Source organism: Hydractinia symbiolongicarpus, chromosome 6 (genome assembly GCF_029227915.1).
Source record: "Hydractinia symbiolongicarpus strain clone_291-10 chromosome 6, HSymV2.1, whole genome shotgun sequence".
Taxonomy (NCBI): domain Eukaryota; kingdom Metazoa; phylum Cnidaria; class Hydrozoa; order Anthoathecata; family Hydractiniidae; genus Hydractinia; species Hydractinia symbiolongicarpus.
The window spans coordinates 22,099,339-22,115,645 of NC_079880.1; the positions used below are offsets into that span (position 1 = coordinate 22,099,339).

At 40.2% G+C, this 16,307-nt stretch overlaps 1 protein-coding gene across 1 annotated transcript; it reads right to left on the reverse strand.

Annotated features, from left to right (window-relative positions):
* Positions 1 to 1,070: 1,070 nt before the first annotated feature.
* On the reverse strand, positions 1,071 to 2,357 carry LOC130648189 (uncharacterized). The gene has a single exon (XM_057454228.1). It carries the CDS (start codon positions 2,355 to 2,357, stop codon positions 1,071 to 1,073), a length of 1,287 nt encoding a protein of 428 aa, XP_057310211.1.
* Between the last annotated feature and the right edge of the window lie 13,950 nt (positions 2,358 to 16,307).

Below are 16,307 nucleotides of genomic sequence, written 5' to 3' on the forward strand. Positions count from 1 at the left end.
GAAGAAAATGATTTAGGCGTCCTGATATGTGTACAATTGAGATCTGTCACCCTGAGAACAGATTCTTTATGACAGGGTGAACTTGAGTGAGAGATCCTCAAAGTTCACCCAATTTTCGGTTTGTGGAAGTGGTTGCAACTTTTAAATGTTGAGAAAATGATCCTTTTCTAGTTGTAGAAAAGTAGGTGCCTTTATAATATGGTTGCCTTGGTTTGTAGCTGGAATGTAACCCCCCCCCCCCCCTCACCCTTCTTTTTTGAATGGGAGGAGCCACCAAGAAAGGGCTGCTTCTTTGGCAACGTTCTATTGCTGGTTGAAATTTTCTCGGCTGTAACCATAACATCTTGCTTAATTGTCTTGTTTAAATCAGCCATGTGTTCGTGGTATTTCTTCCCAAACAGCTCACTATCATGAAGTTGTAGCAGCGAGGCTTTGTCCTTTAAGGTTGTTAATGCTTGTGCAGCTGAAAGGTTTGCTGTAGCGGATAAGATGTTTTTTCGACGCTCATACGTTAAAATGTTGATACATTGACCCACCATTGTTACTGTTTTTCTCCAGCGGTTCGTACTTGCTCCACCATCATCCAAACTTTGGATAGTGGGCCCATTATATCACCCATCTTTTCTTAAACTTTTTTAAACACTCGATCCATTTCGAGGCTTTGTGGATGATCCTGTTTTAGATTGCTGGATAAAGCCTCGTCCAAAACCTTTATAACATCCAAGTTCACTGGTCTGGGAGCCTCCAACAGCACTTGCTCTTTTAGTTCGTTTTCTGGGATGAATTCCTCGGATGCATCGTTTGCATAAAAGGCTAAATCATCAGGAAGAGGCAACTTGTAGATATCCTCTTCCCTAGTGATTTTAAAGCGCTTATACTGATCGCTCTCAAGCTGATCAGCAGTCTTTCTCTTGCCATGTGGCGTGTCGCATGCTATGGCATCGTCGGCCACAGAAGTTCTTAAAGTGTTACTGTCACCTTGGTCTACAGAAATACTTGCAACATAAGATGTTAATTCCATAATAATAATGGTATAATAAAATATATAACAAATAATTCAATGATTGCGGTTAAATAACTTGATAATAAGTATTATTACAGAACATATCCAACACATACTGAGCTCTTTTCCACTGTTTCCTGCAATATAACGACGCTTCTTCAAAATTACCAGGAGGCGGTAAAACTACCTTTGATTTCATCGTTAGAAGAGCAAGTGGTGAAATTGGTGTTGCACTGTTTGCATCGCTGATTGCTTCGACGCATAAAGGTCTAGAGTTAACGATACTTTCTGCTTCTGTTAAAATAGTGTGCAGCGATTCTTCACTCAAACGCGAGCCATTATGATTGAAAAGATCTTTTAATATTGCGCGCACAGATCGAATCTGGCGCTCCCATACTCCACCCATGTGCGAAGCAGCAGGTGTATTTCTCTTCCAGAGAATCCAATCACAACCAACACTTTGAAGGAATTGTTTAACTTTCGCATTGTCCATTTGTTTTAATGCCTTTATGAACTCGGTCTCGGTGCCGACAAAGTTAGTGCCGTTGTCGCTTCTCATCGTTCGAATGTTTCCTCTTCTAGCAACAAACCGTCGCAAAGCTAGAATGAAGGAGTCAGTTTCCAAGGTGTTGACAACTTCAATATGGACGGCTCTGCTCGCCAAACAGGTAAAGAGGCAGCCATATCTTATTACAAACTTTCGATATGGTTTTATGACCAATGGCCCAAAGAGATCCACTGCGTAGTATGTGAAAGGTGGGCATGCGTCTACTCGATCTTTGGGTAAATCTGCCATGACTTGCTGGCCAGCTCTTCCCCTCAATATTCTACATCGTACACAATGATGAATCAACTGTCGTACTGCTGAGTTGATGTGTATGATCCAATATCCACGTTGCCGAATTTCTTGCAATGTTATTCCTCTCCCCGAATGGTGAGTGTTTTCGTGGCACCATCGGAGCACAAGTTCGGAATACCAACTTTCTTTGGGAAGAATAGCAGGATATTTGAATTGATACGCTTCATCCATGTTGCACAATCTTCCACCAACTCTGAGAATTCCATTATCGTCAATGAAAGGACTCAATTTGTATAATTTGCTGCATTCTTTCAAAGCAGACTTCTTAATTTTGTCGTTTCGTCGATCTTGTCTCCATTCCTTTGAAGCAAGAGCTTTAATTTCAGAGGCAAAGTGTTGTTGTTGTACTAATTTTATTAAACATTTTTCGGCTCGTTGAAGATCTTCAACGCACAGCACTGGGGGACTCGCCTTCTGGCTTCTTCTTGTCATCCCATGACTTGGGGCTTTTATTTTCATCTTCAGAATGTCGATAAATCGACCGACCAAGGCCATGACCCGTATGCATTTCTGTAGCCTGGAAATTCTTTTCTCGAATGTACATAAGATTCCAGAATCAGTTGCTGAAACAAATACTGTTCTTTGCTGGATCGTAGGCAGCTGGCCATGCTTCCCTTTCTTCCCAGAGAAACTGAGGTCCCTTGAACCATCTACTACTCTTCTCTACATGTTTCAAACTTATGCCTCTCGAGGCATCATCGGCTGGGTTTTCATGGAAAGGAACGTGATTCCATTGATCCAACGAAGTATTTTCTTGAATTTGTTGAATTCTATTTGCCACAAAAATATGAAAACGTCTTGATTCGTTATTAATATAACCCAGTACTACGTTGCTGTCTGTCCAATAACATTCGTAGTCTACGACAGGCATTTCTTGCTTCAACATTACTCCGACCTTTACGGCCACAGTTGCTGCTGTCAACTCCAACCTTGGTATTGAAACCATCTTTATTGGAGCTACTCTCGATTTTCCAAGGAGTAAGCAGCAGTTGACGTTTTCTTCTACATCTTTGATGCGAAGATACGTAGCAGTTCCGTAACCTTCATTGGATGCGTCTGAAAAATGATGGAGGGACGTTGACTCGATCTCTTTGCAATGAAGTGGCTTGACGCATCGGTTAACTTCCAGTTTTTCAAGAAGGACGATATCTAATCGCCATATTTCTCAAGCGCTTCGAAGAGGTTCAGAGATCTCTTCGTCCCATGATGTTTTTTCTTTGCAAAGATTTTGCACAATTTTTCTACCCTTCAACAAGAACGGCGCTGCTAATCCAAGCGGGTCATAAATTGAGCTTATGGTAGCCAACACCCCTCTCTTTGACAGAGGTTTGTCTTGCATGGTTATGCGAAAACCTAGTTTGTCGTCCTCTATCGACCAATGAACACCGAGGGCCCTTTCGATCAGCAGCGATTCGTTTTTTTAAGTCCAGGGACTTTATGTTCTTTGCGCGTTCTTCAGTAGGAATGGAATTGATAACCTCTCTGCTATTTGATATGAACTTTGTGAGGCGGAAGCCACCTTTGCTGCAAATTTGTATCGTTGATTTGATGATTTTGAAGGCTTCTTCGATACTTTTCACGGATTTCAAAAGATCGTCGACATAAAAATCCTTTATAATAACTTTCACAGCCTCCTCACCAAATTCACTTTCGTTGTCTGTTCCACTTCTTTTCAGGGCATAGTTGGAACAACTTGGGGAAGAATTTCCACCGAATATATGGACAGTCATGCGATGATCTACCAAATCTTTAGAGGTATCCCCATCAGGCCACCAAAGGTATCGCAAATAATCCCGTTGATTCGGCGGCACCTTAACCTGATAGAACATGGACTCGATATCCGCCATAAACGCTACTGGTTCCAACCGGAATCTACACAGAATTCCAACTAGCAGATTTGTCATATCTGGGCCTTGCATGAGTCGTCCGTTCAGGGAGACGCCTTTGTATGTAGCAGTACAATCAAATACTACTCTGATCTTCCCAGGCTTACGCGGATGATAAACTCCATGGTGGGGAATATACCACACATGACCAGGTTCCCCTTCAACTTCCTGCTCTGGAACCATCGCCGCGAAACCTTGGGTCGTCAGGTTGTTCATAAACGTGAGGTAATCCTCTTTGAAGATCGAATTACTTTCAAGCTTCTTCTTGATCCATTTCAGCCTTGCCAAGGCCTGACATTTATTATTTGGAAATGGAAGTTGGTTTATTAAAGGCAGCGGGAGTTGATATTTTCCATTTACAAATTTTACTTCCTTTTCCATTAGTGATAAAAATTTTTGGTCGTGAATGGATACGTAATCACTTTTAATATTCTTGAATGCGTTCATTTATGAAAAATCACCATCGTACATTCTTTTCAGCATCCCCTCAATTGTTACATCCCGTAATTCATCTTGTTGAATTAGGTGAAGTGCAGCAACTTTGTCAGTGGAGGAATCTTTCACAGCAATTCTGTTGCATCGAATTTTCTGCTTCTCCCCTTTGCGACGAAGCACAGGTCCGACAAGACTCCATCCCAACCTTGTTTTTAACCCATGTGGTCCATTTCCATCGGATGGAATTACCTTTATCGGTTCTAGCGCTTGTGGGCAATTGGCTCCAATAAGCAAACCAATCGGTATTCCAGTCCGTATTTGTGAAAGGAATGCTTTATATGTCGCAAATGAGGCCATTCAGCAACTTTCTCGGGAGTAGGTATTTCCATGGGATCTATTGGAAGATGTCTTCTACTGTAACAACTCTGTATTGTTACTTTGAAATCTCGTGTAATGGGGCTCTACCATCAAGCCGGTTATTAGACAAGAATCTTCACGACTCTCGCTTGTGAGAGTCTTCACGACGATCGTCGACGAAATACCGGTTAAATTCAAGCGATGAACGATTTCATCGGTTATGAACGTACCCTGACTGCAATTATCCAACATAGCATAGGTGGTAATTGACTCAGCAGACTTTGGATGCGACAACACCACAGGCACTACAGACACGCTGATGATTTCTACGTTGTTATCTGTCTTGCAACAAACAGATTTCTTCGTTCTTGCAAATGCATTTGAGATTTCAGGCTCCTCATCTTCCTTTTTATCATTATTTTCCTTGTCGTTCTTGTTGATCCTCTTTGGTCGGATGAAACCATGCAAAATGGTTGGGTGCCTCTTTTTGCACGTCTTGCAAGACAATTTGTTTTCGCAATTTCTTGCTTGGTGATTGCTGGTAATTGGTTCCAAACACGCGAAACAAAGCTTCTTCTCCCAAACAAATTTGTTTCTTTCCTCTACGTCTATTTTCATTATTTTTCGACAATCTTCCAATTTATGTTTGTTCGAACAGTAGAGACAATCTCTGGTGACGCCCGTCAGGTTTGTTTTAAGTTTGGGTGGATCTTTCTTGTTTTTCACGTCATTATCCTTTTTATTCTTCAATTCACTGATGGCTTCTCTAGAGTAGAGGGGATCATTTTCAAGCGTTGTCTCTTGCTCCATGAAGTCAACAAAATCCCTCAGCTCCGCTTCATGATGGTTTTTCCGACGGACGTTGAGAACCGTCCGATTCCATCTTTGTTGCAAGGCTTGTGGGAGCTTTGATTGAAGTTGTCTGAGGACTTCTGGAGAGTTTAGTTCGCTTTTTTTTTGTCTCTCCAAACCACCGTAGCATTTTATGAGGAACGTATAGAACTTTCTGAACGCTTCAGAATCACCAGCACGGAGAGTGGGCCATTCTCTGAGCTCCTTTCTGTAGGCATTTGCAATTCTGAATTGATCACCGTAGGTTTTCTTCAGAAGATCCTTTGCTCTTGAGTAGCAATGTTCTGATGTATCATATATACAGCTTTTGATCAATTCTTTTGGCTCACCAGTTGTGTAATTGATCAGGCGAGTCAATCGACCTTTATTACTTTTGATCTTGGTCTCAACAACTGCTTCAAATGTGGTCATGAAGTATTGGAAGTCAAGCACATTTCCATCAAATGGGTCAATTTTGATGTCTGGTGCACTTTGCTGTAGCAGTAATTCGCATAACACCCTTTCTGTGTTATTTCTAAATGGGTTTGGAGATTCCTGCTCATTGTTAATGTTCCAGTCTTTGTTAACATCAACTGAATTATCGACCACTTGCGGTTGCGCGGTGTTTTGTGGCACATCAGAAAGAAATTTAGGAATTTTCTTTACCAACTTTGGATGACTTCTAGCGCCTTCATAACCGGAGCCAATGACACCTATACAACCATTTTTCACCCAAGATTGGCACTTCGCATATGAGCGGATTTGTTCATCATCCGTGTCCAATGGTCTTGAGAAATGACTTTTTTCATCTTCGTCCTGGGCTTCTTCATATATGCTGAGTTTTGCTTCTGCCAAAGCAACCTGCTCTTTAAGCTTTAATCTTTTCATGCTTGCTTCAGCTTCCAGTTTTGCTTCTAAAAATGACGCCTTTGTCTTCAGTTGCGCTAACTCAGCCTTTTGATCCGCAGCACGACTACGCAAGGAAGATACTTGCGAACGACCTGAAGATCTTGTCTCTTTCGAACGTGTCGAGGGCGATCTGTGCGATCTATGCGACTTTCCAACTGACTTTGGGTGAATAATAACATCAGCTTTTAGGCTGGTAGTTGCCCGATCAACAACGGGGAACTTTGATGATTTAGGAGTTGTGAATCCAAGAGCGTCATCTCTCAACAGAGCATTTGTGTTTTCGTCAGCATGAAGCTTTGATTTTTCATACTGGTTCCACGCCCATTCATTTCTTTTTAGCCAATCATTACAATGATGCTGAAAGAGTCGAACCCTATCCTCAAGTCTAGTCAATTCTGCATTTAAATCTTCCATCAGTTCTTCTGAATTCGCTAATGCCATACATTCATGGCTGTAAGCTTTAAATTCAGGCAGTTTTACGCCAAGGATGTCCACGTTGTTAAAGATGAAGGCATAATTTTCATCCGATAAGGCAATATCCATTTCTGCAATCAGTCGATCAATCTCAAGGAGTACCTTTCGCTTGAATGATTCCTTCAAGGAAAATATATATTCCTTTCCCTTGCTAGTCATTTTCTTGGTCCGAGCAAGTGGGAGAGTATCTGAATAAAATATGATATGACGGAAATAACGTCACCAAGACTACAGCAGCTTGAACCAAGCAGAACCAAATGAACGTTGGTTGGAGAACACGAGACAAATAAATTGCCTCACTACAGCACAGAACGACGGGAATAACAAGATTGCAGCACGTCGAAATGTGGATATGACGGAGATAACGTCACCAAGACTACAACAGCTTGCGCCAAGCAGAACCAAATGAGCGTTGGTTAAAGAACACGAGACAAACAAATTGCCTCACTACAGCACAGGACGACGGGAATAACAAGATTGCAGCACGTCGAAATGGGGATATGACGGAGATAACGTCACCAAATCTACAGCAGCTTGAACCAAGCAGAACCAAATGAACGTTGGTTGGAGAACACGAGACAAACAAATTGCCTCACTACAGCACAGGACGACGGGAATACCAAGATTGCAGCACGTCGAAATGGGGATATGACGGAGATAACGTCACCAAATCTACAGCAGCTTGAACCAAGTAGAACCAAATGACCGTTGGTTGGAGAACACGAGACAAACAAATTGCCTCACTACAGCACAGAACGACGGGAATAACAAGATTGCAGCACGTCGAAATGTGGATATGACGGAGATAACGTCACCAAGACTACAGCAGCTTGAACCAAGTAGAACCAAATGAACGTTGGTTGGAGAACACGAGACAAACAAATTGCCTCACTACAGCACAGAACGACGGGAATATCAAGATTGCAGCACGTCGAAATGTGGATATGACGGAGATAACGTCACCAAGACTACAACAGCTTGAGCCAAGCAGAACCAAATGAGCGTTGGTTAAAGAACACGAGACAAACAAATTGCCTCACTACAGCACAGGACGACGGGAATAACAAGATTGCAGCACGTCGAAATGGGGATATGACGGAGATAACGTCACCAAATCTACAGCAGCTTGAACCAAGCAGAACCAAATGAACGTTGGTTGAAGAACACGAGACAAACAAATTGCCTCACTACAGCACAGGACGACGGGAATACCAAGATTACAGCACGTCGAAATGTGGATATGATGGAGATAAGGTGACGTCAGGGGTTTGGTGACCAGGCGTGAAATAAAAACGAAGGATGTTTTAGTCGCTGACTTCTGTTTCGGATAAACTAAAAGAAAATTGTTGTATTTGCTCACCGAAATATCTTTCTGCTTTTTTTGATGATCATCTTTTTGTCGAGAGTAAATTCTTCTTATCACGTCCTGTACCACGTATAAATTTTCTCGAACCACTACTACAGCAAGTTTACTACTATGTTACTGCGCGTTGTTGTTCGGTTCACATAAAAAGACAGAATTTTGTAAGATTCAACAGTTTCTTTCCAATAATAAAGTACAAATCCTCAAAATCCGTAGTAAACTGTTCTCGCTGTTCACAACGCTAAGCAACTGTTTTACACAGAAATACAACTCTTGTTATACACAAAAGTGACACAAAAACATAACAATTACTGCACAGCTACGATACGCACGACTAACACACACAATGACATTAGCGCACCACAAGGGACAACTCAAACACACAAACTATAATTGTCTCTAAACGAAATTCCATAGGGGCCATTTCACTGTGACTCACATTTAAGGTGGACCACTTTAATACAGGTATACAGTATATGTTGTAAATAAGTGAAGTGTACACATCATTAAGGTGTTTCTGGTGTAATATTTTTTTCAAAAAATAACTTTCCTGCGACTTTAGCTACAACAAAGACAGTTTATGGTGCTTATGTCTTCGCCGAGTCTGCGCACCTTTCATATTTTTCAGAAAATGAATTTTACTCCGGGGTGTGTACAGGTAAACAATGTCAAACCTGCATCATTTTGTTCTTCAAATCTTACAGCTAAACTGTTCGAGGAAGCAAGAGCAAGCGCAGAATTCCGTTATAAAAAATGCATAAATGTTTCAATGGAGCATAATTCAAAATATCACTAGCCAAAGTGGCCCAAGTTTTAGTGGAATACAGTTTTATATAAAGCTTTGAGCAGAGTATCCATTTTTAGCTAATATGATTCTATTATTCGAACAAAAAAAACATTTTTTAACTAAAAAATGGCAACGTTGTTCACAATTATGCATATATCTCGAAACAAAAATCTAGAAACTGCTCTAATAAAACGTCACACAGTTAGATTGAAGTCTAGAAGAAAAGAAAAAATGATCTCCCTGAAAGTCTTACTTCATTCATGTAAATACAGTATTGTTCCAAATAGATAGAATAAAATAAAGCAAATTAATTTAACTTTGACTCATAGGGAAATGTTGTAGCATAGTGGTTAACTCTCGTACTTTGTGCGAGAGAACAGGAATCAAATTCCTCTTTAAGACGATTCAATATGGACAAGTAAATGTTACCATAGCCAGGGTTAACCCAAGCCTTGTGAGATAAATTGTGGAGATGGATACTTGATAGTACGTACATACATGCATGCACGTCATATCCAGAGATCCCGGTAGACTGCAAGTGTGAAATAGTCGCTAATGTTCTGCACTTTGTTTCCAATCAGGTTAATTCGAAGGTCTGGCATCAACGCTTTGCCGATATTGTTGACGATGGTGCGTTTAGTATTGGTACACGTAAGCTCCAGGTCAAACAGTAACTTGATGCTTCCTGGCAAAATGACCACGTTCTGTCGCATGTTGGGGATATTACGTACAAGTCTTCGTTTTGGTTGATGGTCGAGGGTGTGTTACTGATCTGGACGCGCTTTTTCTTACCCTTCATCCTAAAAAGCTGTTTCCTTTCTGTGTAGGGATCCAATTTAGTTCCAAGTGCATTTTAGGGTATTTTTTAAAAAAAATAAATGCCAATTAACACAGTATTTAAACCAGATTTTAGACATGAGGAGGACCCTCCAGAGGACAGACCTGAGGATACTCCATCAACACCAAGGCCCCAAGTGTCAAGGCCAGTGCCAGGAAAACAACTGGGTGTTCCCGGGACTGGCCTTTCGGAGCAGAAGGAAGAGTTACTCAAATCATAGGTAGACAACCTTTACGAACATCTTAGGGAGAATATGGGGAGTCCCATTGCGATACCTTACGATGAGTTTAGGCAGGAAGAGAAGCGTCTTTTCAACAATGTAGATATTACCGATGAGATTACAAAATAGAACGGCGAGTTGCGACCTCCTGGAGCTATCATAACAAAGTTGAAAGCAGCAGGCGTCCAAGCCATGGGTTTTGGTGGACTATGCCACACCCAAAAAAAGGCAGGACAGCAGCCCAGGCACTTGGGCAAGAGATTGTTGACATCGTGAAGAAGGTCAAGGCCGATGACCTTTTGATAGATTCGCTAGAGGGTATCAGGAAATTTGTAGATGACACGGAGAGAAACTCCGTTTTGTGGCACTGATAAAGGTTTAACACAACGTGAAATAAATGGGTTTAACCTCGCAGCACAAACGATACGAGGTAGTTTGAAATACTTAAAAAACAAGATGATTTCATACGATAGCGAGATCGATAAGGCAGAGGCCAAGGTGAAAAGGCTTGAGAGGGAAAAAGGTGCACCTGGAGCATCTGAAGAACAGCAAAGGATTTGGAACAGGGACATTGCGAAGGTCAAGGAAGAAATTGAAACACTGAAGGATCAAAAAAGGCCGCGCAGGAAGCACCTAGTCTACTTTCCTCTGAAATTTACAGTCAGCTGAAGGTCATCAAAGAACCCTGATGAAGATCGCCAAAGATGACACGTCCATCTTTCTGAAGGTAAAGATCTTGTTCAAAGAGCAGGGTTTGACTATAGCCAGCATCGTCTGGGCTGTTGGTCTACTGATGAGCACAATTGTACTCGCCGTTGCAGGAGGAAGTGGTGCTACAGGAAGAAGTGCTGCAGGGAAGGGGTTTGTGGAAAAACAGTTGCAACGATTGGGAAAATTCCTGAAATACTTCGCAGCTAAGGCAGGTGCGGCATTATTAAATAAACATGAAGCAACTCTACATCACTGATGTCGAAAAACCCACCATGTGTGAGGATTATCTGGGACAGGACACTAGGATTGACCTAAACTGCATCAGTATTCGGCCTATGTGGCTGAACATTTACAGCGACAACGAACTTACCATCCGTAAGGTAGGGCCTGATTAGCGGGTTACCCGAATTGAGATTATGAACAGTCTGTACAGGATAGAGGATCTGGCAACTATTGTCAACAGTCAGGCACAGGACAAGATTAAGCTGTTTGTCTTGAAAATGGACTCTGCAGGCTCCGTGTCAATAAAGGGTATAGGGTGGTGATTAACAGACCACTGCAAGAGCTGATGGGTCTACCCGACGATCTAATGATTGAGACATGTTTGCCCTCAGCTGGACGAAGACGACTGCCTGCTGGATGGCAAGAAATTTAAAATTTTCGCTTTGCTCCCCACCAGAAAGTTGAATGCATGGAGGGACATGCTGACCTGAAGTTTTGACACTCCAATATACCTTCTCCAGAAGGGTTCTACGGATTGCAGCGAGTTCATGCTGATAGATGTATACCATCATAAAAATGTTTCGTTTACTGGCACCACGATGTGTTTACTTTTTTTATATTAATACATTTTTTCATATTAATACATTTTCTTTATTTGTGTTCGATCTGTAACCAGTCTGTTGTTAGCTCTGTTTTGTGTCGTATTGTTTGTGATAGGATTGTTTTTCTCTTAACGATTTTCTTAAATAATTTTAGGTCCAAGTTGGACAGTACTCATGCTTGTAAGAAGCAAGAAAGTGTATTCAGCACCTTCTTCTGAGAGCAGAATCCCAGTTTTTACAACCACCGTCCCTGTAGACAAGATACTTCAGTGCAGCTTGCTGTATTGTAAAACTTTTCATCAACAAGTGATGAATGATTTAACCAAGCTGTATCCGAATTTACAAAGTGCACCTGCTCAAAGCGCGGACATGTCGGAGGAAAGCCAAAATTAAAGACTCAATAAGATCAAAGAGATTGAAAAATGTCTGCGAAGTGAAATAAAAGAGCGCGGCAGACTTGCAAAAAAAGTTTATAATGCATGGGACGTGGGTGAGGTATTGTGACCATGGTCTGCTGAGTGTGAGTGTCGGATTGGGTCCTTAGCCTCGGGACTAGGAGCTCCACTCGGTATATCGATGGGAGGTATTACAATTGCCATGGATGGTGTTAAATCTAATAAAAACATGAGAGTGTAAGGCTACTCGCTGATCGAAATTGAATTCCATCGTTGATCTGAGTTTAAAAGCATTAGAAAATGGGGATATTAATGACTATGAATTCAACCTCATTATGCACGAAAAAAAGCGTTATGAGGTACTCAAGGAGCAAATTCGACAACGTGTTAAAATATACGTTTTATGTCACTATATGTTTTTTGTTTTGTTTTGTTGTTGCAATATTTGTATTGTCCACAGGGTTGCTTTTTCAATTAACTTGGTTGTACAGACCATCCTTGTAAAAGGGAGATCTTGCATTGTATAGAGATTTTTAGAGGGTTTAACCTCTACCACTTAAAATAAGAGTCATTCGACTAGTCAAATTACTACAGCTTGCTGTTTTGTTATCTCATAATCAATCGTTGACTCCATCATCAACGAACGAGAGCGCGCTCAGCTTGTACCGAAGGGGAGACAGGAATGGAAGGATGAATTTTAAGAAACCTTTAATCTGTACAGTATGCCAGCGCTACCTAGAGTCTACACCTGAGTACAAACCTTAGTATGTTTTGTAAGCCCTATGGGGCTTGTAAAACATTTTAGTCATCACTCAGCAACCATTCGACTTTAAAGTCCTTATACCTACATTCCACAACATGTACCTATGGGTAGTAGTTTTGGCCCTGCATATAAACGGATGATAGTGGCAGGATGGCACTGACTTGACATGGTCCATCGTAGGGTACCCGCATACCGTGGAATTTAGTCGTGATCGCGTACTTGTAGTATTTGAGCTTGGCGTTAATGTAACGCTCTTTTTGTACCGGTTCCGTCGTCAATTTCTTAGAAATCAACTCCTCCATTTTAGCCCAAATTTGGTGATACTTAGCAGCACAATCAGGGTACTCTTTGAAATCAAGAGCTGGTACAGCACTGAAATTGTACGGGGTAACGCCATTCGGGGACCAGATTTTTTCCCTCGGTGCTACTACGATGTCTCGCGTATGGTACCCTACAATGTAACGATTATCTTTACCTCCATTGGCAGGAATGGGATCTGACACGGTTAAATAGTCCATGTTGATGACATTGATATCTGTAAAAATAGCAGCAAAACTGTAAAAATATTTTGGGTTGACAATTTCCTCTTTAAATTTTAGCATCTCCTTTATTGAATTTTTAACAACGTCAGAGGATTGCTTCTCCTCGCACACACGCAACTACCCTCGTTATACGTGATATACTCTTGGTAGCAGCACCAACGCAACATTCTAGTCTTTACCACAAACCTCCACCCGCAGCTACAACTATCGTACTCGTCAAGCACATGTTCGCAGTCGTTGCATTGTTCCATTTATCTTATAACCTGAGGGGTAGCTATTCAGAAGCATGAATACGATCCTCTAAATCTTTAATTGCCTGTTCATTCTCCATCTCCCCCGACGATTCTTGTACTAAGGCCAAGGCCATCAGTGGAAGAGAGATACCAACACCTGTGATAAAGATAATAGCTACTACATTTTTGAAAATTTCGAATTTTGATTTACGGTTGATTTATTAGTAAGTTTTTTTGGTTCTTATCTTACAACCCTTCAAGGTTGTAAAATAATCTTGGTTTCAAACCAAGGCCAGGAATTCCTTTTGCGTCAAGTCACCTACATATGGGGCATATGTTGTTGCACAGGCTGTTGAGCATGCCCTGATCTTGAACTTGCTTGGTACAAGGCACATGTCTTGATTCTTAAATTGATCCGGAATAAGCCAGAACAGCTCGCTGTGGTTGTTGAAAGCTTTGTGAAACATGTCCCGAGTCTTGAACCGGTATGGTACAAACTCGAGCGTCAAGGGTACCTCTTCAACAGCTTTGTCGCACATGTCCTGCGTTTTGCTATGATCTGGCACATACATAAGCTGGTAGGGATCATTCCCAACTATCCAGCTGCACATGCGTTTTGATATGATCTGGGGCCTTCTTGAACCAACTCATCTTCTCCCTATGTACACAATTCAACCTTGAAGGGTGGACGTATGCGCCTGCGTTGATGATTAGTGAACTTTTTGTGTTACTGCGCATGCCTTGATTTTTTGCTGATGGTCAGCGGATTTTGTCGCGATGAGACGCGATGTAAGCTGTGACGTCATAAGTGAAATGTATATGAAATTTTTTATGAGAGTTTGACCGTGATTTTTGGAAAAGTGTGGGTATGCACCATCTGTATACTAGCTAAAGGAAAGCTGAAGAGTTTTTTGTTATTTTAAAAGAAAAATTCAATGATATGCAAGTTCTGATTGTAATTTTACATTTGTTTTCAGAATTATATTTAAGATCATATATATTTGTAACCCAAATAAGACATTGATCCAAGTAGGTCAATGACGTACCTGGTCCAAACCGAGTACGCATACAGCTGAAGTATTGAACCAAATACTCCTTCGCGAGTTACGCTAACTGAAGTTGGATTGGGCGAGTTGTTTTTTGTTAAAAGCGTCTTTTGAAAGGTAAGTACAATAGTTTATCGAGGTTTATGAAGAAACAATATTCGCAAATGAACTATTTTAAGATTTTTTGCGAAAAATTATTTTTTCGAATCTAAAAATACTTTTCCGAAATTTAATTTATTCCAGGCCTGTTTAATGGGATAAGTTTGCCTTAAATTTAGTTTGCTCATACCACAGAGGCTACTCATTTTATTTTCACAGCCAATATTGAATGGATAAAGCTATACAATATCTCATACGATAAGGTTATTAAAATGACCGAATTTACTTTTAGTTTAAGAACTAAAGTGAACAAAAACTTGCGCTTGTGTAAAGACAGACATATGGTGGTAACCAATTCTTGTTCTTGCAAAACATCAAATGAAGAATCAATATTAAACCTTGCCAAACTATTAGGTGGTTGACCAAACACTTCAAATAAAGTTTTCTTTGTGCATCGAGATGTTCTTGTGTTTAATGCAACTATAAAAAAGTATATTTAACTTTGTGTATCTGTTTGCTTTGCTGCAATCATGTTTTCACGTAAGCATTGTTTCTTTCTACAAGGTCTTGCACCCATGGAGATCTTGCTTTTTTATTTACTAATTTGCATTCTCCAGGCCACTCGTTCACGTCTTTTTTGTACAAAGTGAAAAGAATGTTATATTTGGAAAAGTGATCAACCACATGACGGATCAATTTATACTCTCCATCTGCAGCAATAGTCATATCCATCAAAACCTGATAATAAAATTAATCTATGTTTCATTTTTAACAAATCGATAACTTTCATTAAAATTTGAGATGTAGTAGTTTCCTGCATCCTCTCCATAAATTACTTTGATATTATTGGTGGAAGAGGAGCTACCACTGTTTGACGATGCTTTAACCGGCACGTTTTGCACAATTGTACGAAACAGTGGTTACTGTACTCTTGTTTGAGCTGAAAATTAAAAAATGTTTTGATTTATTTATCATCTAGTTATATAAAATATATATCAAGATAACTTTCTACACACAACTTCTGGATAATTTATAATAATATAGAAAGACTGTTAAAGCATTTACCATGGTTAAAGTGTTCATATATCTTGAGTGCTTTGTTTGTTTATAGTGTATACGATATAAAAGATTGAATATATCTTCTTTCGACACGTTTCACCGAATATCAACAGCTTGAATTCTAGATATCAATAACACTTTTCCATGAAGAAAATACACCTTTCCCGAATTTCATAAATTATGAAGTCATCCCAACTTTATAATGGTTCTGTGCTCTTCAGATAGAATATTAAATTATCATGACAAAAATGAATTTTTTAGAGCAATATAGTATTCTAGTTGGATTTTATTTGGATTTGAAGAAAATAATTATTTTGAAAACAAGGCTATTCTTAGGAAGCCTGGCTATATAAAGGGTTTGACCGTAACTTTCAGCCTGGAATTAAGGCACTTACCGAATAAATATATTTACGAAATTAGGTAATTCATTCTACCGTTTGCTAAGGATCTTAAGGATAAGAATCATTTTTAGTAGCGACCTCTTTAATAGAATTTGACATAATTAAGAAATTCAGGAAAGGTCTATTGTTTAAATAAGTAAAACCTACAAAAATTAAAAATACTGAAAAATAGCTGCCTTCGAAGTGAAATAAAAGAGCGCGGCAGACTTGCAAAAAAAGTTTATAATGCATGGGACGTGGGTGAGGTATTGTGACCATGGTCTGCTGAGTGT